Source organism: Leptinotarsa decemlineata, unplaced genomic scaffold (genome assembly GCF_025532065.1).
Source record: "Leptinotarsa decemlineata unplaced genomic scaffold, Ldec_3_MD MMD2_tig00001719_RagTag_RagTag, whole genome shotgun sequence".
NCBI lineage: Eukaryota > Metazoa > Arthropoda > Insecta > Coleoptera > Chrysomelidae > Leptinotarsa > Leptinotarsa decemlineata.
The window spans coordinates 9,362,904-9,386,207 of NW_027412569.1; the positions used below are offsets into that span (position 1 = coordinate 9,362,904).

The following is a 23,304-nucleotide window of genomic DNA, read 5'->3' on the forward strand; positions in this document are numbered from 1 at the left end:
AAAACTCATGTTGACGTCATTATATTCATTTACAGAAATACAACAGAAGTCTTACATACAAATTATTGTATCTGAAAATTATTCATGAACAACTCAACTTATATCTCAGTCTCCCAGATTAAGTTATTTAAGTGAGATTTGTGAAAAAAAATATAATTCAATGGGTTCCATTCTGCACTTAGCAGGATGAAACCTGCAATAAAAGATGTTTGGAAAAATTAAACACTGAATGGATTTGGGGAAATTTTCCTGTAACGTTTGCAAACCATTCGATAGTTCATTATGTGGTGTGGGTGAGCCAAGTTACGTATGAATATGAAGTTTTCACGATCTGAAAAAAAAAGTATAACAGCATTTGGCCCGTTCTTGCTGTTTGACGGTATTTACTTCAAATAATTGTAATGAAATGTATATTCGTATCTTCACGAGTTGATGAGTGATATAATTATTTTTTTTTACAAATGTGAGTGGAACTGAATATTGTATCATTTGAAATTTTCATTATCATCATTTTCAAAGAATCTCATTTCATTTTGAATTCCTACTCATCTAATTGAATCGTATCCATTTATATTATAGAATTATAGAAATTGTTAAATCATTTAGTTTTTCACAATAAGTTGAAAATTGTTTAAATTGAGAGGAGTACCTAGATTCTTGGAGGTTTTTGGAAAAGCAACTTGTTGGCTTTTTACTTCTCCATCTTTATCCAAAAAAATTAAAAACTTCCATACAAAGGACGATATCAATTAAGTTTCCAATGAACTCTTTATAAAGATGTGTCAATTATGTGTAGAATTTACTCTCAGTTACAAACTGAAACAAAAACCCATCTCGAAATTCAATGCTACCAAAAAAGTTGGTGATGAGGTAGTAAAACAGGTGTCTCATTTCGAAACATCGAAATATGCCGTCAAGAATGATGATGTTCCATGTGAGTAAAATTTCATATTGTAACTCCTTGATATATTATATTGTGCAGCGTTTCTATGAATGATATCCTTTTCTATTCCATGAAAAATGTTTGGAAAACAAACTGAACAGAAAAAATTGATTTTCATGTAATTCAATCTCCATATAAAAGTAACTGTTTCTTTCGTGTGATAGAAAAGTAAAGAGCGAAAAAGCTTTTCTCCCTAGCAGAAATTGTCTCTCTTCTATAACCTTTTATATATGAAAACCAAAAAATTATTTGAAGTTGAAACTGTTAATTGGAAGACAACCAAGAGATCAAAAAGTCAATGACAAATATTTTTGAAACAATGCACTTGTGGAATTTTTTTTTCTTGTTATTTTGCAATCGTGCATAAGTTTCCAAAATTCCTGTCATTACCATCAATTACCGTCAGATACAAGGCATAATTCAAGGTTCCCAGTGGCAGGGCATCCAGTTCCATAGATTTCTGAGTACGTCTTAATATGAAGAAAAGGTCTTTTCTGGTTTGAATATCTGTCTTATACCATTTCATCGCATATATGGCTTCACCTATAGATTCTGTCTGGAATAGTATCGGTAAATATCAATCAATGTGTAGGTAAGAAATCAGTAATAATCATATCTTTCTGAGAAACATTCAATATCAACCCAAGTTGAATTTTGATCTGTTAAGGTGCGTTTTGTACTAACTAATCTAATTCCCGATTCAATAATTCCAGCTAAAAGCTCGTCATAACATATATTAGTGTCAACAAAACGTACCTACAGTTAAAGAGGTTAAAATTTTTTGAAAATTATTTCAAAAAACCTGGAACGGACATTTTTTTGATCGAAATTATGTGGGTACTTGTTGATTGGCAGTTGTATTTGAAATTCTATGTACGTTAAGTTTAGACGTTACTGCATTTTTAGAGTCTGGAAATGGATTGAATTAAAAAACCGTTTTGGCTTTCTACTTCTCCATCAATATATGAAGACTACTTAACTTCTAAAAAAAGGAAGAACAAAATTGAATATATCAATAAAAAGTCTTATTTAAATTGTAAATCATCATACATTCATTACATACTTTAAACATGCAGGAATGCTACACAATGTAATATACAGTTAGGTTAGGTTACGTCAAAAGTGAGTGGGTCTATTTGACATTCAACCGCAACCCGCAAGGGATTATTGTGTCTCATACCTATTCACACTCGACCAAATGAACTCAGCTTCTTAACGAAGCCGATTAGTTTGTATGTTGAGTGGTCTTTCAGGTCAGATGGTGATAACTTCTTAGGCAGGTTAATATATATGTTTTGAGTCTGCGACTAAAAATACCTGCACCAGAACCAGAAAGTGTTCTTATAATAATAATAATAATATTTATTTTCCTTTTGGCATCTAGAACGTATAGGAATAGTCATTAATAAAATACAATAAAATAAACTGGTTAGAAAACGAAACAAAATACCACAAAAACTGGGTGTCACAGTAAAAGTGCATGAAAATACATTAAATAAGCACAAGTTAATATCAAAAATTTTCTTTAAAATACTCATCTAGTCGGTAAGAAAATTTCTCCAATAGGAAGCCATTTAAAGCTTTTTTGAAGCAAAATAATGTCTTTGTTGCTTTCATAATTTCAGGAAGATGGTTATATATTCTAGGTCCAATACAATTGGGAGAATTTGAAGTAATATTGAGTCTCGCATATGGAACGTGAATATCATTTTTTTGCCTTGTGTTCAATGCATGAATGTTGGAATTTTTATAAAATTTGTCAATATTCATAAATATGTAGACGCATACTTCAAGAATATATAAGCTTGCTAGAGGTAAAATTTTATAAGAAGGGAAAATATTTCTACATGAATGATCATCGGAAACTCCTGCCATTAGTCTCAAAATTTTCTTTTGGCTGGCATAAATCCAGCCAGTTATGGTCGATTCTATACTTTTCTTAGCCAGGAATGATCCTATAGATTTAGGTAGTGCAATATCAAATGCTCCTTCAATATCGAGAAATACAGCAATGGCAATCTTCTTGTGTATGCCACAAGGAAAGCTTTCGAATTCTACAAACAACTTCCAAAAGTTCAAGGTAAAAACAATAGTCTTCTACAGAACCATCTTGGACATCACTAAAAGAGGAAAATTTGCTGCATCACAACGACACTTGATAACAATTAATCATACAGCGAGATATCAAAAAATACTGATGATGAATTAAAAATTAGTGTTTCCACTTGACACTTTGGAAGTGCACCTTGAGTTTGAGGTCTTTCATTTGTAGAGAATGGATTACTATTTCCACTTTTTCTGTGGGTGGTCAAAAAATCAGACTGCTGCTTATATGATATTAGAACCTTCACTGATTCGTGACAAATGATGGATCCAAACGCGTTGAATCGTTCAAACTGCGGTACAATCCAATCATTGAAGGTAAAATATGGCGACACAGTACAAAACGATTCGCACAAACATTTTGATTTAGGTTCTACTGCAATCGAAAGTAGTTGTTTCCAAATGATTTTAATTTTTTTTCTGTTGTTTCTCACTGAAAGAAATGTATGTGTATGAGCTACACATCTTTTGGAAAAGTTTCTATTGATGAATATGTTTTTTTACTGCTTCTTTGAATGTTTCCCACTTTTCTTATATTAATAAGGAGACGCAGTAAGCAAAAAAGGTTTTCTCACAAAAAATAATGCCTCATGAGAGTAATCCATTTTCAATAAATGATTGGAACAATTTAATTGTTGTTCAATACGTTTATGAAAAATTTACGTTATCAGTTATCTTCTGGCCAGCATCGCATAGGAAAAATAAACAGCACATCCAGCCTGAGATTTCACAGAGAGCTCCCCAAGTATTCGTCTGGAAACGAAAAAAAATTATACATAGGCAACAAAAGTTTCGATATTCTTAGAAAATTTTGAAAGAATTAATTTTCAGTTGTAATGTTCAGATGTTATTCGTGTAATTTTGTGGAGTATGACACTTAACCGAGAGTTGAAATTATGAATAATTGACGAATTCGAACAATGAATATTTTTGGCGAAACATTTTGTTTCAACGATTCCTTTCTGTAATACTGATTGCTGAAATGTGTTTCCAAAAAACTGTCGAAAAAATTCGAAAAGCTAGAATTTAAATTGGCCGCGTGTCTGTTGACCAATGAAATTGATTGTGTCTAGAGCAGAGTTGCCAAGTGTATTGGTTTTTGATATCCAATCACAGATCTGATGATCCAATTTGACAGGCGCCATTTTTGTTGTTATTGTTGTCAACTCGGTTGAATACAACTGCTACAATTATCTATTTGAAGAACGTTTTTTGTAAAAGGTAGGTCTCGGCGGGTGTCTGTTTTGCTGCATATTCCGTGTCATTAGTTTACATTCCAAAAAATATTTTTTCAGGTTATTTTTGGATTGATGTTCTGAGATAAAATGAAAATTAAATCAAAACTTTCCATCCTACGATAAAAGACAAAGTCTGAAATGAATGTCATATAAATAAAAAGGACCTACTAAATATATCACCTACCGTTTCAATTTTTCATTCTTCATTTCGGTACCAATTGCAAATTTTTCAAGTAAAATTAATTTATCATTTCAAAATCGACTCTTGGTAAGTTGTCGGGAGTCAGCTTCAACAAAACTAGGCTCAACATTCATTTTGAAATTATTTTAACAAAAATATGAAGTTTGTGGAAACCGTTGACATTAGAAAGAGCACATTGTCGCATTCACTACAGCGCTGGCTGACTGGATGACAATATGGCTAATACACCAGTTACGTTGAATTTCGTATTTTTTGGTGGATGGCATAAATGCATAACTGATTTATTTTATTAGGGTTCATGAGCATTCGAAAACCATTTGAAAATACAGCTCGTTTAATTCTATTTAGAATTATATTTAGATATAATTGTACTATATCATTTATCAAGACAAATATTATTGTCCATTTTTATGCTTAATTCGTGGATTCGAACGATCTTATTATTGTATATTTATTTGTTTGCTGGCTTCATTCTTAAAAAAATGAATGAATAATTACAGAAAATTTCAATTGATCGTTCATTTTCTCATGAAAATGGAGTACCCATATCACAATTTATTGGTTTATTCGGATCCATTCTGCTTATTTTTGCAACATTGAGTTTCAACTTTCTCTTAGCTGACAGCTCACGTAGGAACAATTCATTTTTTTCATCGAGAAGAAAGAACTACAATCCTTCTATTCTTCCAAAACTTTATAGAAATCGTTTAAAAAGTGACTAGAAATGAAAGGGAGACGAAAATATTAAATTCAATGACAGTTTTTTATTTCAACTTCAAGTATTCTCCACAGAAAGTATTATCTGGAGTTAATACTGTCGTTAAAAGTATGATACACTTTACTTCATTAAATTTTATCATATGATCAATGGTATTACCTCGGAAGCTTTTGTTAGTTCAGTTTGAGTACAATCAGTTCTGTCTATATTTGACTTCATTCAACCTTCCTCTCAAGTTTTGGAAGATTCAACAGATTACCCAAGCGAGCCTATAACGCTTGAATTTAGTAGCTATATCAGAAAGAGGTATGTATGTAGGAATCGTTTTATTTTTTTTTTAATGAATTGCAGTTGTACGGATTGAGGATTGTACAATAAATTGAATATTTGAAATGATTCTTTAATCCAGTTTGGTATATTTTTTGATTTTCATAACTGTATATTATTAAATAATGCATAAAATCATAGTTTAGGTAAATAATTTGTAATCTATCGACTTTGTTAACTGATTTTAGATATAGAACTTATTTCCAAACATGATGAATTTTTCATTAATTGAAACGTTAACGGGTTCATATACACTTCCATAATTAAATTGACAATTATAGGCTCCATAAATTTTAGAATTTGGCAATGTTGATTATTTCTATTGTTTCTATTGGTCAATTGAACAAGAAGCGGTAATAGGTTCGTGACGTCACCACCCTACAACATTCGATTTTTAATAATTAATAACGGCAAAACTACGCTATTTAGAGAGATGAAACAAAGTGCACAGTTTTTCAATTTAAAATTTCTATCATGTGAACTATAAACCAAAAATCATGAAACAAGCTCATTATGTATGTATGTATGAAGGGAGTTATGTGTATGAATAATGAGTAAATAATATGAAATATGCTTACATTGAATGCTTGATTGATTAGACAGCCGATGGCTAGTGCCGCAATGAGAGAAACATGTCCCAAACAGAATTTTGCTTCGTAGTTTTGCTCTTCCAAGATTCTGAAGTCAAATAACAAGTTATCTGATGAAGTTGGCCGGTAATTCATAGAAATTCACGAACAATTTATATATTCAATAACTAAACAATTTACAGTTGCTACCTCAATAGTGCTTACTTTATTATGTTCAGTATTGAAACAGTTTGGGGTGCTAGTGTGTAGTATTATTAAACATGTTGATGTTTGAACTTCATTTTATAAGTCATAGAAAAAGTATAGTACTCTACTCGCAAAATATTGCCATTACTCGCCTTCGTCGACAAACTTCACTCTTACGAGTAATGTCCATATTTCTAGCTCATTGAATAATGTTAGTGCGTGAAAACGTGAAATTAAATCTTGAGGAACACTGGTTGAATGAAGTGGATATATTTGCTGATGTTTAGTTTCTTTTCAACATATATAAGATTTAAATGACTGTTTAAATTTAATTTCTCATATTTTGAATATGACAGAGTTTGATAAACATATAAACATGAGTTTTTTACATATTTAAGATTGCGATAATTGCAAAATGTATTTGTGTCTTCAAATTTTTGTTGAAGCTTCACATAACATTTACTGTTCGACTTACTCGAGTCGATTCATGAATGAGAAAGTTATGTCGATTCAAAAATCACGTTAAACGTTCGTTGAAAAAAATACTAGCTAGTTATCATTATTAGTCAACAACTCAAGTACTGTCTGCTTATGCTCACTCCAAAATCTTTTGATGATAGCCAATCCAGCTTCTCATTTTTGGTCCCACTTTTCCAGGCTGCTTTTCTCTTAATACGATTTGCGAAAGCTCTTTCAGATGATAAATTCTTTCACAAACGAGTTGAGCTGCTTCCCAGTTCAAGAAAGGTATGAGAAGACCTAAAATGAATGAAAAAAACTCGATTCAACAACAGCAGAAATAATTTCATCGACAAAATATTTCTTTAAAGAAATAAAGTTTTGTGTGATCAATGATTAATGAGTTGAATTTTTCCATGTCGAAACCTCTGTACTGTAGATGTACACAAGTCCAACAACAAAAATGTCTCCAGTAACTATTGAATTCACTGAGTCTGTTCTTTGTGGTGGTACATTCTGTCAATAAAGAACCGGGAATCGGCTATTTAAAAAGCCCGCGTAAATGAATTGTTGAAATTATTTTTGTAACTGTTGGCGCGCCTGTCCTCTAACACACGCGGAGTTTGAGCGCTATCTGTCATTTAGTTTGTTTACAGTACTAAATTTATGAATTTACCTCAAATGTGTTTTGCGATTTGTGCAATGGATAAACATGGAACAAAAAATGTGTCCTAAATTTTGCGTGGCAAATTGAATTTCGTGTGCCGAAGCGCTAAATGTGTTGTATAAGACTAACGGTGAATCAGATGTGGTGGAAGATTTGCCTCGCTTTGGTCGGCCATCAACACCTTCAACTGGACTCAATCAACATCGCAGAAGTAATGGAAATGATAACTGGAAATCGTCGTTTAAATCTGAGAGAGATAGTCGCAGAAATTTCTACGTCTCACGAATCAGTTCGTACCATTTCAAACGGTGCCATTTTGAACGGGTGATACAAACAATGTGGATCAATAAAACGTAATTTGCGTTTCATTGACTAACTTCCGGTACATCTCCTAACTTACCAGGCACTGTTGCAAAGCAAGAGGCCAATGCTTGTAGGGCAAATAATAGCACTTCTCCCTTAGTACTGAGATCAAAAGGTAGCCATGCCGACATCATAACAAAGCAAATCTCATTCAGTCCTTTTTCCTCATTTCTCTGGATACAGTTGAAAGACTCGTAGTAAGCTTTGAGGATATAGATGAAAGTACCAAGAAAGCAGAGACCGGTGCAGAGTTTAGAGAGTATGTTGCAACGTCTGACAGTTTGCTTCAATTCCGTAGTGATTCCGTATTCGGATAAGGCGATAATTTTTCTCAGTAGCAAAGCCCATTGGTTGCTCCTGAAAGCAAATATAATACTTATCAGGGCAAGTCCAGTTCCTGCTACGACTAATGACATGTCTTCGGTAATATCTAGATCGTCTCTTTCTGAAAATGAAAAGGGTACATTTTTGAGAAAGAAACCTTTCGGCTTGTGGTTGATAACCACATTTATATATATATATATATATATATATATATATATATATATATATATATATATATATATATATATATATATATATATATATATATATATATATATATATATATATATATATATATATATATATATAACTCACCTTTCCTTGTCATAATTAGATGAAGAAAACTCAAAAAGCAGCAAAATACGAAAAACGACATCCTCAGTAATGTACTTACTACCAAAAAGAGAGTCGTATGACCGTTTTGGAAATTATAATGGTACACCTTACACCAAATTAGTATCCCAATAGTGAAAGAAAATGCCTTATTCATATCAGACTTGAATATATCTGAAATGACAGTATCTTTTTGAATAACCTGAAGTAAATGAGGTTTTGAATTTGACCTGGTACGCGAAATTATATTTTATAAGAAAGAGAATTTTTTATTGGCAAATTCATCCAGAAAAAAAGGAATTGGTGATCATAGAAAAAAACTTTTACATATTTCATTACCGTGTTCAGTTGTTTCGATAAATGTAATAATAGGTACATACGTCTTTATAGTATGCAGATTGATAGAAAGGGGTAGATCTAAAAGTCTTTATTCGAAATGGTGAATTATTTATTAATGCTCGGTCAAGGATGGAAAATATCACGTGGTCGATGTAAGCATGAACTGGATAATTGTTTATGATATTCAAAAAATTTCATATATCTGACCGGTAGTGTACCCATAAGCAAAAAACCAAAAACGACAAATCATGAAACGAATACTATAGTTATTTGTGATGATAATGACCAAAACCTGATAAAAATCCATAACATATATTCAGGACCGTAGCAAAAAGAAAAACCAGCGGGGAAGGGAATCCAAATGTTCCCAATCCCACCAGCAAAATTTTCCAGCTTTCGAAAAACCGATGGATGGTTAGATATAGTTACTACTATAATATATAGTAGTAACTATCTTTGGATAGCTTACTTAGCTATCCAAAGATTGGCTGAATGCCGATGCCCGTTAGGGTATGCACAAACAAAAATAAATTTTGGTGATTATAAAAATAAAAATGGGAATTATTCTACTTTGGTCCAAGGTTCTTGGCCTTACACCATATCCACCATGTATAGGAATATTCAATACAAATGAAAGGAAACAACACTTAAATAATATTGTGCTCATTGTTTTCTACTATTATTTTTTCTATCTTCACGACCCGAAATTTCCCAACTTTTCCAAGTCGAAAAAACAGCGAAAAGTTGGGAATTTTGTAAAATTGTCACTTCAAAATTTGTGGACTGTTCAGGACTGGTTTCTTACTTGGTAGAAATTAAATTTTTTTGAAGATTTCAACCAACTCAGAATTCTCTTCAAGTTATGCATGTTGGGAAATCCCAACCTTCTCCTGGTTCTTTCCCTCTTCTTATTACCTCTCCTTTTCTTTTCTCTCATTTTTATTTTTTAATTTTTATTCATTTTTTTACAATTATTTTTTTCTATCTTCACGGCCCAAAATTTCCCAACTTTTCCCAAGTCGAAAAAGCAGGGGGGGAGGCTCCCCCCATGGCGACGGCCCTGCATATATTCAAGTAACACTTTGCTGTGAGATGTTCTCGGAAAAGTTCTCCAAATCGCAACACGTGTTTTGCTATACAATGACTTATTCAGGCATGCACATACTGACTAACTGTTAGTGAAAATTCCACAACAAAGCTTTGTTTGATTAATAATGTTACGTTGGATGCAAGTGTAAGAAGATGGAACTGTATTCCATGCTTATGAATAATACAAAACGCATTGCTTTTCACTAATTACTTGTAACTTTAGCATTCTGTCAAGGCCTTTAAGACGATTCGATCTTAAATTCACCTTTGGCCTATTTGACACGAAAAATTTTTTTCAGTTCTGTTAGGCGAAGCCAATTTGATTCAGAACTTCCTCGCGATCAGGGCGTCGCATTTGACAACAAAACTGAGATGCTTTAACGCGTCCAACAAGCCAATGGCTTGATCTACGATGTATTTATCAATACAGTCTATTCAACATGGCCGAAAAGGAGGGTTGCGACAGTTTAGTTTTTTAGGGTTCTGACCGAAAAGGTGACCACGGTGGCACAGTACTATGTTGAGTACTGAAATGAACCGTCTCAATCTATGCGACGGAGACATTTTTTTGCAAATATCTAAGGAAAAATAAGGAATTTTGAAAAAGCTGTGATCAATATGTACCGTGACCTGACGGAAAAAACTTTAACCCATGTGGCAGAACCACTTATTCCACCGCTAAGCTAAGTTCAAACTGTTCTATCGTTAGGTTATGAGAATATACTTTAGATAGTCAATCTACAAAAAAATTAAGATTAGGGTTGGTTATTCAAAATTCGAATAAAATTTCAACACATGTCACACGTCAAACCAAAGAATAGTATACAATTTCTGTGCTCACAAATTGTCAAAAATGTCAAAATCATATGTGATTCTGTGAAATGTCAGTGATTTGTAAGTAATGAGCTCATTTTTTTCAGATTATTTAGGAAATACATCGATTCTGGATGTAATCCAATTATATTGGAACTCCGCTATAACCTATTTAACGAACGCTGTCACCTCGATCCGCAAAACAGAGAGTGGCACTTTAAAAAACATAATCGAAAATATCCCTGAACTTGTCCACTTCAACGAATTCCAGTGGAAATTATTGACAATTTTCTCGGGTCTGTTGTTGTTCAACATAATATCGATTATTATCCTGTGGAAAATACATGGAAAAGTGGTTAGTGAAAGGTTTATGAAAACTTGTGAGTATAGCTGACAATCTGTTGACATTATTACTCATTTTTTTACGTTTGACAGCTACCCTGAGGGAAATTGAGGAACTGAAAGCGAGCGTAGCCAAGCTGAAACTGCCTAAAGAGCACTCCCCTAGAGTTTAATTCCCTAGTAGTAGTAATGGCGGAGAAAATTAAAAAATTCTTCGCTAAGAAAAAAGCAGATGCCAAATTCAGAGCAGCTGGTCCCGGGCACAAACTCAACGACTCATCCACCACCGTGGTAGTGGGCCCAACTAAAAAAAAGCCCGCCTACGTCCCTTCCAAAGTTGAACCCAGCGAGGCAGCTAGACAGGCCGCCGAAGCTGCAATGGTGAGGGTTTCTTCCCAGAAGAAAGATACCGCTTTCAACACTTCTCTAGCTGCCATTCAAGCTAAAGTTCGTAGGGAACTAGAGGCAGAGAATAAATGTAACCCGGAAGCCGTCTCACCTATAAGGCCTCAGGAAACAGAGCTGGAAGTTTCGTCTCATCTGATGGTGAAAGGTATCATTTATAAAGAGATTTTTGTAAAAACTGCACGTTTTCATTTGTAGGTGTATATTTCAGGTGCCCCTTGATTAGTGACGAAGTTTTGACAAAGGATGAATGGAAGGTCAAAATAAAAGAGTTCTTATTCAATACGCTGGAGGAGGAGCGAGGAATGACTGCTTGCTTGATTATATATTCCTGTAATTATAATAGATCTAAGGTGAGGTGAACCTTCTGTAAGCAATGATCAACAAATCAGCTTTTACGTTTGTATCTATATTATTTTCTATTCTGCAGGTAACTGAATGTGTGAACGTCCTGTGCAGATACGTGGATAACATTATGGCAAATCCTGATGAGCCTAAATTCCATAAAATTAGATGTTCAAATGCCATGTACAATGAGAAAGTAGTTCCTATACTAGGAGCAACAGATTTTCTTTTTGCTGCAGGTTTTCGGCAACAAAAGCTGGAAAATAATGGATCCGAGGAAGATTACTGGGTGTGGTCCATTGAAAACATTGATGGAATTGAAACTTTACAGGTAAGGTGGGTTTTTTTCTTAGAAGTTTTTTTTATATACAAACACTTGTCAATTCTACAGATTACACTAAAAAATCAGCAGCTGTGTGATGATGTTTGTATAGTCTGTTTTCTAGTTTTATTTCATATCTGAATTGAATTCATTTTAGCGTCCATATCAATAAGAATATTGTTTGCAGCACATTTTTTTTGGGAGTTGGCTATTCTGTATATTTGTCAGTAGTGTCAGTTGTCACTGGTAGTTGTTGACAGCTGACACTAATGACATAAACAGGGTAGCCAACCCAGAAAAGATACATTTGCACCAACTGAAAACCTAATCTGATTTGGTCTATTGGAGAGAAAATATCACCAAACTATGTGGAGAGTATATGCTTCAAGCAATGTTTTTATTCATTGATGTTCTATTTTCTAATTAATCTCGATGTAGTCACCAATTCATGATGCATAATTTCAACTATAGTTCCTCAGAGACACCCTGAAAGCAGAGGAAAGGGTCGAACTTGAAATCGATAGAAACATCCAAGTTCTGTCGCCAGCTCAGATTGCACAAAGATTTGAATTACCCCAAGATTTCTATGCTATATCTGTGGAGGAACTGAAGAGAGAGAGGCAGCAAAGGTAAGGTTACATGAAATAACCTACATTTTTATGTATTTACTGTTCAATGTTCTCATGTTGGCAAAATGATTAAAGATCTGAAATGTTGGAGAAACAACTGCAGTTGAGGACGAAGGCTATGCGAGAAAAGGACGAGATCCGGGAGATTAGGAAATATAAGTTTTGCTTGATTCGAATTAGATTTCCTGATGGCTTATATCTACAGGTGAGATCTGTCTTCAATTCTTTGACTAAACACTTCTTTTTTTCCTTGTTAAACCTATTTCACTGTATTTATTAGTATAAGCAAGATGAGCGATAGAAAAGCCTGTATCATAGATTCTTCAAGTTTTTTTTAACCATATCGACATGACTTCACCTTCTTTTATTCTGAAATAGAACAGTTGATATTACCACAATGGTCTGGGCACCGCAGGGTTCTATTTTGGAGCTTCTTTTTTTAATCTTCTTTCTAAGTGACGTGAATCTGCACTATATCCATCTGGTGTACCGCAGGGTTCTCATTTAGGACCATTACTTTTCAACCTATTTGTAAATGACTTGAATGATGTTATATTCTCTATAGGAATTTGTATGATTGCTGATGATCCGAAGATGTTCGGTCAATCATTCATAATAATTCATTTAATAAATAATTCATTTAATACTGAATTAATCCAGTACAATTTATCTGACTTTGCACGCTGGTGTGATATAAACTTATTGCAATTAAAAATATACAAATGTCATAAACTAACTTTTTTCAGGATCAAAAATCCCACATATAGTCAAGTAATCAGAACTGAAAACAACAAATACAATCAAAGATTTAGGAATCACTCTTGAGTCACTTCTGGAGTACTAAAAATGTTAGGTTTCACTTTTAGATATGCGGTGGAATTATCTCTCTTGAAAATCATATATTGCTCAATTGTTAGATCAATTATCGAATATAACTCCACAATTTGGTGCCCTTCATATAATGTGGATGTTGATTTGCTTGAAAGTGTTCAAAAACAAGTTATGAAGGTTCTCTGCATACAAGCTGGAATATCATATTGGTGAATATAACTACAAAATTATATGCGACATTCTTAACATGAAAAGTCCTGCTCAAGAAGACTATTTACGTCTGCACTGTATATTACATATAAACTCATTGTTCCCAGGGAACATTTTCCGTCTACGAAAAATTCTGTGAGGTGATGGACTTCGTTAAAGACAACCTTGAGCACGAAGGCCTCCCTTTCATTCTGTCTGCTCCGACGGGCCACAAATTAGAAGACAACGACAAAGACAGCACCCTTGCAGATCTGCGGCTTGTACCCGCCGCAATTCTGACGTTCCAGTGGGATCCTTCGGTGGAGGAAGACCTCAAAGCAGCTGGCGGTGTGGCTTATCTCAAACCTGAAGTGATGCTACTTGTGCAATCTCTGTGAATGGTGTTTTTTTAATAGAGAGCGGTGATATTTAGGTTCAATTTCTGTTCTGGTGATTCATTTATTTTTCAGTGCTGGAACCCTTGAAGTATGTTGGAGTTTGAAGTTTCTGAGCTGATTTTAGGTTATTCGGGTTCCTCAAAACCAATTCATTAATTAGTATTGATTTCATTACAAAACTTACCGTTATAATCTTCCCTCAAAAAAGTTATGAATAGCCCCTTCAAAAATATTTTTGCGTAAGCCTATGCCTTTGAAAGAATGGTAACTTTGGTTGTATTTTAGAAAAATCCTTCATGTATTTCGAATATATAATTTTTTTATTGCAATGTGCTCAGGGTGTATAGAATGATAATTGAAAGATACTTATTTATGAGGGTGAATCATTTTATTTCTATTGGACAAATTCATATTTTTTTTAATTATTCCCCAAATTAACAGTCTCTTCATCTTTTTAAGAAAAATGTATGTTTTTGCCTGAAATTAACTTCCAGAATGAGTTTTTTTGTCATTTGATATGTGTAAAATCTTAAGAATACTAACGTGGAAACATTTTTGGAAAACTTCGAAAGATTGGATTCATTTTGTACAAATTGTCATTACTCTAGTGCTGTGAAAGTTAGGAAAAGAATTTAATGAAGTGTCATGCATGAAACAAAAACATTTCCTAGATATTTCTAGAATTTTTTGGTTTATTGTCAACTGATTGGCAAATAAATACCCCATCGTAACTTTTTTTAAATTTCTATTATATTCTTTACATTGTATAGTTTATGATATTACTTTTTAGGGTTTTCCATGAAGAAATATTGTTCATGTGCCATATCTAAATAAATTTCTTCAATTATTCAAAGAAATGAAGCCTATTTTGATTTGATTTGATAAAACAAAAACGACCATAAGAAGTTATTATAATTTGTTTTCAAGGATAATACCTTATATTGAAAAAACTTCAACGAAATCAGTCCTGCCATAACTTTGTTATATTATATCCCTTAAAAATTAGTTTAGTGCACGCCTATGACATTCAACGATCAATCCCTCATTTATCTAGGTTCTAAAGCACCGTTATGGCATCATTTACTTTTTGTTTCTTGGTGAATAGACAACATTGCAAAGCCAGTATTTTAGCATAGGCGTACAATCAATATTTTCAAAAGGTAGAGAAATAAATTTAATTTTTAGGATGTAAAATATTCATTAAAAGCTTCAGGGTTATGATTTAGGAAACCTATAGGGATCCAGAGGGTGATTTTGAAAGGTGGTATAACTGTGAATTGGTTTCACTTACCCAATATTAAATTATGAAGGACTCGTACACTAGAGGAAATTTTTTTTACCTGTCAATGACCCGTTCTGAAATAAAATTGATACACGTTTGTATTATTTTAATCCGAAATTACTTGACAACTTTCTCTGTCACATACTTCGAACAATCAGAACAGAAATTGAACCCCCTCTCCCGTAACGCCCGTCTGTTGATCTACATAATTTATTGTATAGTTATAACTATCAAAAAAATATTTTATATTGAGTTGAATATTTTATTACTACACAATTTAAATCTGTTATTCAATTTTTATTGCTAGGTTCACGATGCAAACTACAAATAAATATCGTGTTCTTTGAGAAATCTTTATTTCTATTAGGGTAATCATTTTGAAGCAACATCAGACCCATTAAACTGTCAAACTTCGCCAACAAAATTGTTTTTTCCGCAAATCAGTTGCCGTTAATAGGCAAAAGTCGAAACTTCTAAAGGATTAATGCGACCTTACCTTTCAACGTGAGATTCCTATACACCATAAAGATAAAGATACAGTTGTATGAATTGATACTATCCCCAAACACCAGAATTGGCAACACTCTTCTCAACGCGCCTTTCACCAGCCAAGTTAACGTCATCAAAAAATGGAGTATACTTATTCTCAGCTCTAAAGCTGGTCTCTGTTTATATCTAACACTTCCAAAATCAATGATTTTGGGTAGAAATTAGCGAGAAAATATTTTCCACTATCAGGGTATTTGAAATTGTTCCGTCCTTACCTCTATTCGATTTGTTATCATTTTTCTCTCACCCCGATCATTTCCGAAAGATTTTCTTTGGATTCGACTTCGGACCGCGATATTACTGTGCTTGCCTCCAATTGTGACTAAAACGCGCACCCTGCGTTGCCCACCCGGAAATGAAATCAAAACACCCACTTTATTCAATATGAGTCGCTGAAAATCCCAAGCAGAGCTCAGTTAAATTTAGAAAAATTAGCTCCCCCTACCAAAATCACGCGAAACTACAACATTCATATCACAGGAAATACAGTCCACGTACACATACACTGATATTCAACAGAGATTAAATTATTAATTGGTCAGTCGGTAGCCGGGCAGTTCGACGTGGGTGCTTTGTTCACTCAGTCAATCGGCCGATGTGCGAGTCGATGGTTCAAGCCGCAGGCAGAACGCTCGATTTTCACTCGCTATCGTCCAACCCGTGTTAAGAATCACACCTTAAAAGGTAAGACCTCGTTAGTCCGTAGCTCGTACAAGTTTCGACTTTTGAGGGTTGTAGTTCGTAGGGGTGCCATAGCTGGTTAACAGAAAAAACATATTTTTATTTTAAACATATTTTCATCATCTGGGTTTAAGACAACGTGTGGTGAAATTCAGCTTTTTGGTGACATCCTTTATTAAATTCAAGAAATGCTATATCTTTCTTCGTGGTGTACAGTTTTGTAATCACTAATCACTACATAGTAAAAAACAAAGTCGCTATGTCTGTCGTTACGTATGCTTAGGTCTTTAAAACTACGCAACGGATTTTGATGCGGGTTTTTTTAATAGAAAAACACTGAGAATTTTGAAGGTTTCTAATGTGATTGTATCGCCAACAACATATGCAGTAATAACTTCAACGAAGAATCCTGTACTGACACCTGTCTGATATAATCCAACGCCCTTCGTGTTATTACCTACCCAAGGGAATAGTTTCATGACAGGTGTCAATCCATTAACCTACAATGTAGGGAGTTGAGACTAGCCTAAACGAATTGTTCCTTTAGAGGATTTGATGTATATCCAATCTTCAAGTATGCCCCAATGTGAACATTTTTTGCACTTACATTGCAAACGCTGGCTGAATCCTACGAGATAGAAAAAATACAGATTCAAAATGCAGGGACAGAGCGGTTGCGGCGGTACATGCCTAAAATATCGCGTCAAAGGCCCCGCTTCGCCCTATAGCACTTTATTATTAGCAGCGATTGCATGTTTATATGTATATGTAGTATCAGCATTACACCCGTGCGGAGTCTGGGCGTGTCGCTAGATAGCAATAAATGTGATTCAAGAGGTCATTTATAAATGGGACCATCAAGTACCATAATTTTGAACGGAAAAAAAACTTTGTCCTCATATCTACTTCAGAAAGTTTCTAATAGGACCTGGATTAGAAAGTTTATTTCAAGGACGTTTTTTTTTTCATATTTTTTCAAGCAGAAAGAAGCAAATCAAAATTCTGTATTTCCTTCTCTGGTGTCAAACTGGGCAATTTTTTCTGTTCCTACTTCAAACTGTCGCCGGGAGGTAAATATGTACTGTTTAGACCTTCCTCATATAGTCTATCTCTGATGACGCCAATGGGGTTGGTGAAACGCATGTCAATAAGAGTGTTCTGGAGAAATATTTTTTATCTGTTTCACAGGAAGACAGTAAAATAAAAAAAATGCTAGATTAGCATCGGTAAAATGTTTTCTGAAAGTTCAGTTGGTACAAGTTGATCCGAATCAAAATGCTGTATGTTATTATTGAACCTGTTTATTATATCCTTGAGTATGAGAACCTTTCTAAGGAACGAATGTAATGAGGTTCAGCTTTCATTGATTACAATAATGAAATCTAAAGCAAATATTAATATTTCAAGTGCTAAAAATACCAAGACTGAATTATTCAGAGGAATTAGTTGAAAAATGAAAATGATATCAAAAAAATTTGAAAAGCAAGGAGTATAAATTTCGAAAATATAAGAACGCTAATTTATAAAGAAAACAAATTATTGTGACCGGAAATGTAAATCAATCAATATATATAGTAAAACCAATAATGATTGAGAGTAAAGCGCGTTGTCATATCTAAATTTTACGTTACCAGTTTATAGCAGAATCAAAATATAGTAAGCAGTAGAGTTGTAGGTTGGGGCAAATTATAGATAATACACAATACTAATACGATTAAAAGGTATTATTTATGACAAAAATCAGTAGTGAGCTTGTAATGAGTAATACTTATACATTTCCTGATTACTGATCAGTTAAAATTCATTATTTTCTGTATAGTGTTAGATATTTATTACAACTAGTGGCAACGCTGTACGCAACGATATTTCTGTCTTTGTCACTTTACCGTAACTTCCATCTCATCGTTGCAGTCCTCACTAATGTACTTGCAGCCATGAGCGTATCATTGGTTTGTGAATTATACAGCGTAAATTGTACGTTTTACAGTTAAGTTAGTCAGCAATCGACGTGTTGTGGTTGACAGTGTTACTTGGTGTATTTCATCAGTTCGGACTTACATTGTCTAATGTAATATAAATTGATTTAAAAACCCTGAAAAAACAATTAAAAAATTAATGAGATTACCCGAAAATAACAATTTCATTAAACGAAAAACAAATTAAGAAGAAATAACAACCAAACAAATAAAAATTGAAATATTAATGAAAGCTGAAAAATAAAAAAATCATTATTATTAACAAAAAATGAAAAATTAAAAGATTTCAAATCAAGTTATGTCACGACGTTTCAATTGTTAGTATCCACAATCGTCTTCGGGTGATAACTGGACTTATTCCTCCGAGATCTGACTATTTATAGGTCGCTCGAGTGCTTTCACTTATCCCCTCTTCTCTCTTTCCGCTTCATTGGTTTTGGCGGGAGATGACCGTTTGGCGGGAGTTGGTCGTTTTTCGCTTGATTATAGGTTTCCATATGTTACGTATCTCTACGCTAGCTTGACTAAATGCGTTTTAGAACAAAATATACGCGGCTTCTTTAAATTGTCTCCTAGAAGACAGCAAGAACTCCACAAGGAAGAGAAGCCGCCACAACCAGTACTTGTACTTCCCTACATCAGAGGATTATCGGAAAGGATAAGAAGGATTGGGTCCAAGTACAACATCAGGACCTGCTTCAGATCTGGGAACACTATCCGTAGCAGTCTTACAAAAATCAGGCCACCAAATGCGGACTGCGATTCCAAGAATTGCATTTACCGGGTACCCTGCGAATGCGGAGAATCATACATCGGTGAAACTAAGAGGCCATTGAAAGTTCGCATTGCTGAGCACAAGAAACACACACAGCGAGGAGAAACCAGCAAATCCGGAATAGCAGAGCATGTTTGGACTCATCAACATAACATCAAGTGGGCTCAAGCTGAAATCATCCACAAAGAGGAACACTGGTTCAGGAGGAAATTCAAAGAAGCCGCGTATATTTTGTCCAACAACGCATTTAGTCAAGCTAGCGATATGTAACATATGGAAACCTCTAATCAAGCGAAAAATGACCAATTCCCGCCAAACGGCCATCTCCCGCTAAGAACCAATGAAGCGGAAAAAGTGAAGAGGGGATAGGTGAAAGCACTTGAGCGACCTATAAATAATCAGATCTCGGAAAGTCCAGTTATCACCCGAAGACGATTGTGGATACTAACAATCGAAACGTCGTGATATAACTTGGTTTGAAATCTTTTTATTTTTCATTTTTTGTTAATAATAATGTTTAATTTTTATTTTTCAGTTTTCATTAAATTTCAATTTTTATTTGTTTGGTTGTTGCTTGTATGTTATTTCTTCGTAATTTCAGTTTTTCGTTTAATAAAATTGTTATTTTAGGTAAATCTTATTAATTTTTCAATTGTTTTTTCATGGTTGTCAAATCAATTTATATTATATTAGACAATGAAAGTCCGAACTGATGAGATATTTCATATGTTGTTCAACCCATTTATCCAATCAATTTCCATTTCAGGTCAGTGTTCACAATTTTTTATTCAACAACTTATTATTCTTATATTTCTGGATTTCATATTCATTGTTCAGTTCTACTCATTCAATTTTTTTCAACTAACTGGTTCAAATATTATGATCGCGGTATTTTCAATTTTTCGTTCATTTTTGATGCATTTCAAATCTCGGCATCTCTCAACGTAAGTATTGAAAAAAATGGTGGAGATATTTCGGATGATGTCCTTAACTACAAAAACAACTGTAGATAATGAACATGATTTCCCAGAGAATACACATGGATTGGAAGTTATCTGTTTTTCACAGGGTGTTTCCGATTGTTTGTCCCACCCATTTTATTATTCGACTAGCAACTTGAAAACCTTGAAATAAAAAAAAAGGTTAGTGGTCCCCTTGAGAGTAAAAGGGATGGTTTTAGACAGTTTTATAATGTGGAATTTAAAGTAATGTAATTCATTATTTAAATTGTTTTTCAGCAACTCTGTCTTGTCAAATCTTCAAAGTCAGTTTGCAAGGGATAATCAAGTTCGATGTGTACAAAATTCTAACACGTAATGATTTTAAAATAATTTGAAATATAAACTATTAGTCATTTCATTATCTTTATTGACGTCAATCAGATACAATCTCACTTTAATACTAGTTCGGAATTCCATTGTCTAGTATGATTCGAAATCTATGAAAGAACAAGCTGAAATATCAATTATATATGAGCAATAAAACGTGAAATGATAATACCATGAAAGGAATGAAATAATCAAGATAAAAAATGAAAATGACCACAGAGTAAAAAGAAATTTTGAAAAATCGAAAGATTACAAACCAAGTTCCTTCACGACGCCACATACAAACTTCAGCGGTCAGCACTGTGGTCCCAATTTCCCTGCTCCTCAGGTAACGGACTGGGGAGTAGTCATATCGAGAACGTGGCGTCAAGTCATAAAACCCTTACAGCGTGTAACTACCTGAAGAGTAGGCAGACTGAGACCTCAGTGGACTCGTACTTTCTTGGAAGTAGCTTCAAAGTCGAAGCCGAAAAACTTTCAAAGTATTAGAGGCAGTTCAACCCGGACTTTTTAGTTTTCCAACGTTTCAGCTTCGACTCTGAAGCCATTTTCAAGAAAGAACGAGTCCACAGAGGTCTCAATCTGCCTACTCTTCAGCTAGTGACACGCTGTAAGGGTTTTGTGGCTTGACGCCGGGTTCTCGATCTGCCTACTCGCCAGGCCAAGTCACTGGTCTCCGCAATAGAGACAATCTGCCTACGAAGCTTGAAAATAACGAGTTTCAAGTTCAGCTACCGAGCTGCAAGTTCAGCAGATGCTAGTATGTCGATTGCGAAACATTTATTTTGCTTCCTGATAGAGGTGACAGAAGGTCCAGAAGCGTTGCAGGTTCGCTATAAAACGTATCCAATTGAGAGGAGGTTATATTCGATTATAATTTTGGCTGTCAAATTCTATTGGCTTCTATAGTAGGCTAAGAATTATTCAATGCATCCTAGTATTTGAAATCATGATGAGTTTTCTCAATAACACCAACCTGAAAAAGTTATTTGTTGTATCTCTTGATTGAGCACCTGAAAAATTCACACCATTTTTTGAACAGTCCAAATAAATGACTTGGTAATGCTTGCTGAACACAATGAAGTTATCAATTCTGCAGATGACGGTGCCATATTTGTCTCAGCCAATTTTCATGAGCTAACAGCAATCGCTGGCTAGTCTATGATTTCAATCCAGAACTGGTTTACCAATTCATAAACAAATTACTGGTTATACAAAATGTCTGGATCCTCCGGGAGAAGGAAATATTAAGAGCAGATAGTTGTTGGTTCAAAGATGGATTAAAAACAGCTTCCGGTTCTGGTGCAGGTGTGTTTTCAGTCACAGACCCAGGACAGAGATATCAACCTGCCTGTATTTCAAGCGGAAATTTACCGTATTGAATTGCGTACGGAAAGATTAAAAGAATCCAACCGCATACACAAGTCAATAAAAATATTCTCGGACAGTCAAGCGGCGTTGGCAACTCTTGGTTCCTACCGAGCAACATCTAAATTGGTAGCAAATTGACAAAAAAGATTCTCCTCAATAGGAAGACTTAACAGATTGTCTCTGGTCTGGATTCCTGGCCAGGAATGAACTACGATGTCTAACAGGCCTTCTTACAGGTCACCGTCATTTGAATCATCATATGCAGAGACTCGGACTGTCGGAAGATAGTGTGTGTCGCCTCTGTTTGGAAAATGATGAAACAGCAGAGCACATACGTTGTGCCTGCCCCGCTGGGGACCGAATCAGGTTTTTAGAGGCGTGAGCCACAATAAACCCTTACGGGTTGCGATGGTGGGTCGAATAGATCCACTCAATTTGGACCTACACAGAATGTCACAATTATGAAAGTCATATTGAATATGTTTTGGTCTCAGGATCCTATACATGAACTTTTATCATAAATATGACTGGAACATTTAAATTCTGTAATTTCTATAGTCGTGCCAGATATAGTATTATACGTTGAGGTGGCAGTACCTAGACTGAATGGATTTTTAAAATACAGAAAAGAGAATTCGTATCATAAATTATTTAAACTTTTCATAATTAATGTAGAGGTTGGATGGAACTTCTGACGACACCGGCCCTATATATTTGAGAGTCCATAAAATTTTTATATAAAAAAACCAGCAATGTTATGTGGCTTTCGTAAAATACACATATGGCATAAGGCATGTATCTAATTATAATAGACCTCTAGTACTGAAAAAAGGTGCTTTATAATCCTGCATAAAATTTCATTTTCATCCACCAATAATTATTGAGAAAAATAGTGATTCTCTTCTAGGCTAGCCATACACTATTGAGGATTACCTCCAATTTGTATTTTGTATTATTGTTTTTGTATTTAGTAAAATGAGTTTTGAACCTGTGAATAAATAAATAATTATTAATTCAGTTCAGGTTCTCTACTTAGTCAATTTTTGTTGATACATCTCTTTAACATGTTTTTCACTGCAATTAAGTTATCATTATTACTAAGTTAGCAGTGTTAACAAAATTAGGCATTCTGAACATTTTTTGATCATTTTATTTTAAATATGCTTCAGAATGCGTATTTATTTAAT

The 23,304-nt window shown here is 34.1% G+C and overlaps 2 protein-coding genes across 3 annotated transcripts in view; one reads left to right on the top strand and one right to left on the bottom strand.

Annotated features, from left to right (window-relative positions):
* Positions 1-23,304, bottom strand: part of LOC111513935 (uncharacterized) — a 26,238-nt gene continuing 2,934 nt past the window's right edge. Inside the window, exons 2-7 of one of the 2 annotated variants that reach the window (XM_074176441.1) lie at positions 7,834-8,241; positions 6,907-7,066; positions 6,110-6,209; positions 3,710-3,799; positions 1,334-1,499; positions 1-331 (exon numbers count right to left, since the gene is read on the bottom strand). In XM_074176441.1, coding sequence (XP_074032542.1) covers positions 219-331; positions 1,334-1,499; positions 3,710-3,799; positions 6,110-6,209; positions 6,907-7,066; positions 7,834-8,212 — 1,008 coding nt within the window. In that variant the 5' untranslated portion in view covers positions 8,213-8,241 and the 3' untranslated portion in view covers positions 1-218. The remainder of the gene's footprint in view (positions 332-1,333; positions 1,500-3,709; positions 3,800-6,109; positions 6,210-6,906; positions 7,067-7,833; positions 8,242-23,304) is intronic. The other variant, XM_074176442.1, reaches the window with a different exon arrangement.
* Gint3 (GDI interacting protein 3) lies at positions 10,931-15,788 on the top strand. Its single transcript, XM_023170184.2, has 7 exons — positions 10,931-11,074; positions 11,130-11,589; positions 11,640-11,794; positions 11,872-12,117; positions 12,580-12,737; positions 12,813-12,942; positions 13,886-15,788. Exons 2-7 carry the CDS (start codon positions 11,226-11,228, stop codon positions 14,153-14,155), a joined length of 1,323 nt encoding a protein of 440 aa, XP_023025952.2. The 5' UTR covers positions 10,931-11,074; positions 11,130-11,225; the 3' UTR covers positions 14,156-15,788.

Bases quoted from the DNA above. Each gene is read 5' to 3' on its own strand.
- Gint3 (XM_023170184.2), top strand. From the start codon at position 11,226: ATGGCGGAGAAAATTAAAAAATTCTTCGCTAAGAAAAAAGCAGATGCC. The intron at 12,738-12,812 runs GTAAGGTTACAT...AAATGATTAAAG, and splicing joins AAGAGAGAGAGGCAGCAAAG to ATCTGAAATGTTGGAGAAAC. The intron at 12,943-13,885 runs GTGAGATCTGTC...CATTGTTCCCAG, and splicing joins CTGATGGCTTATATCTACAG to GGAACATTTTCCGTCTACGA.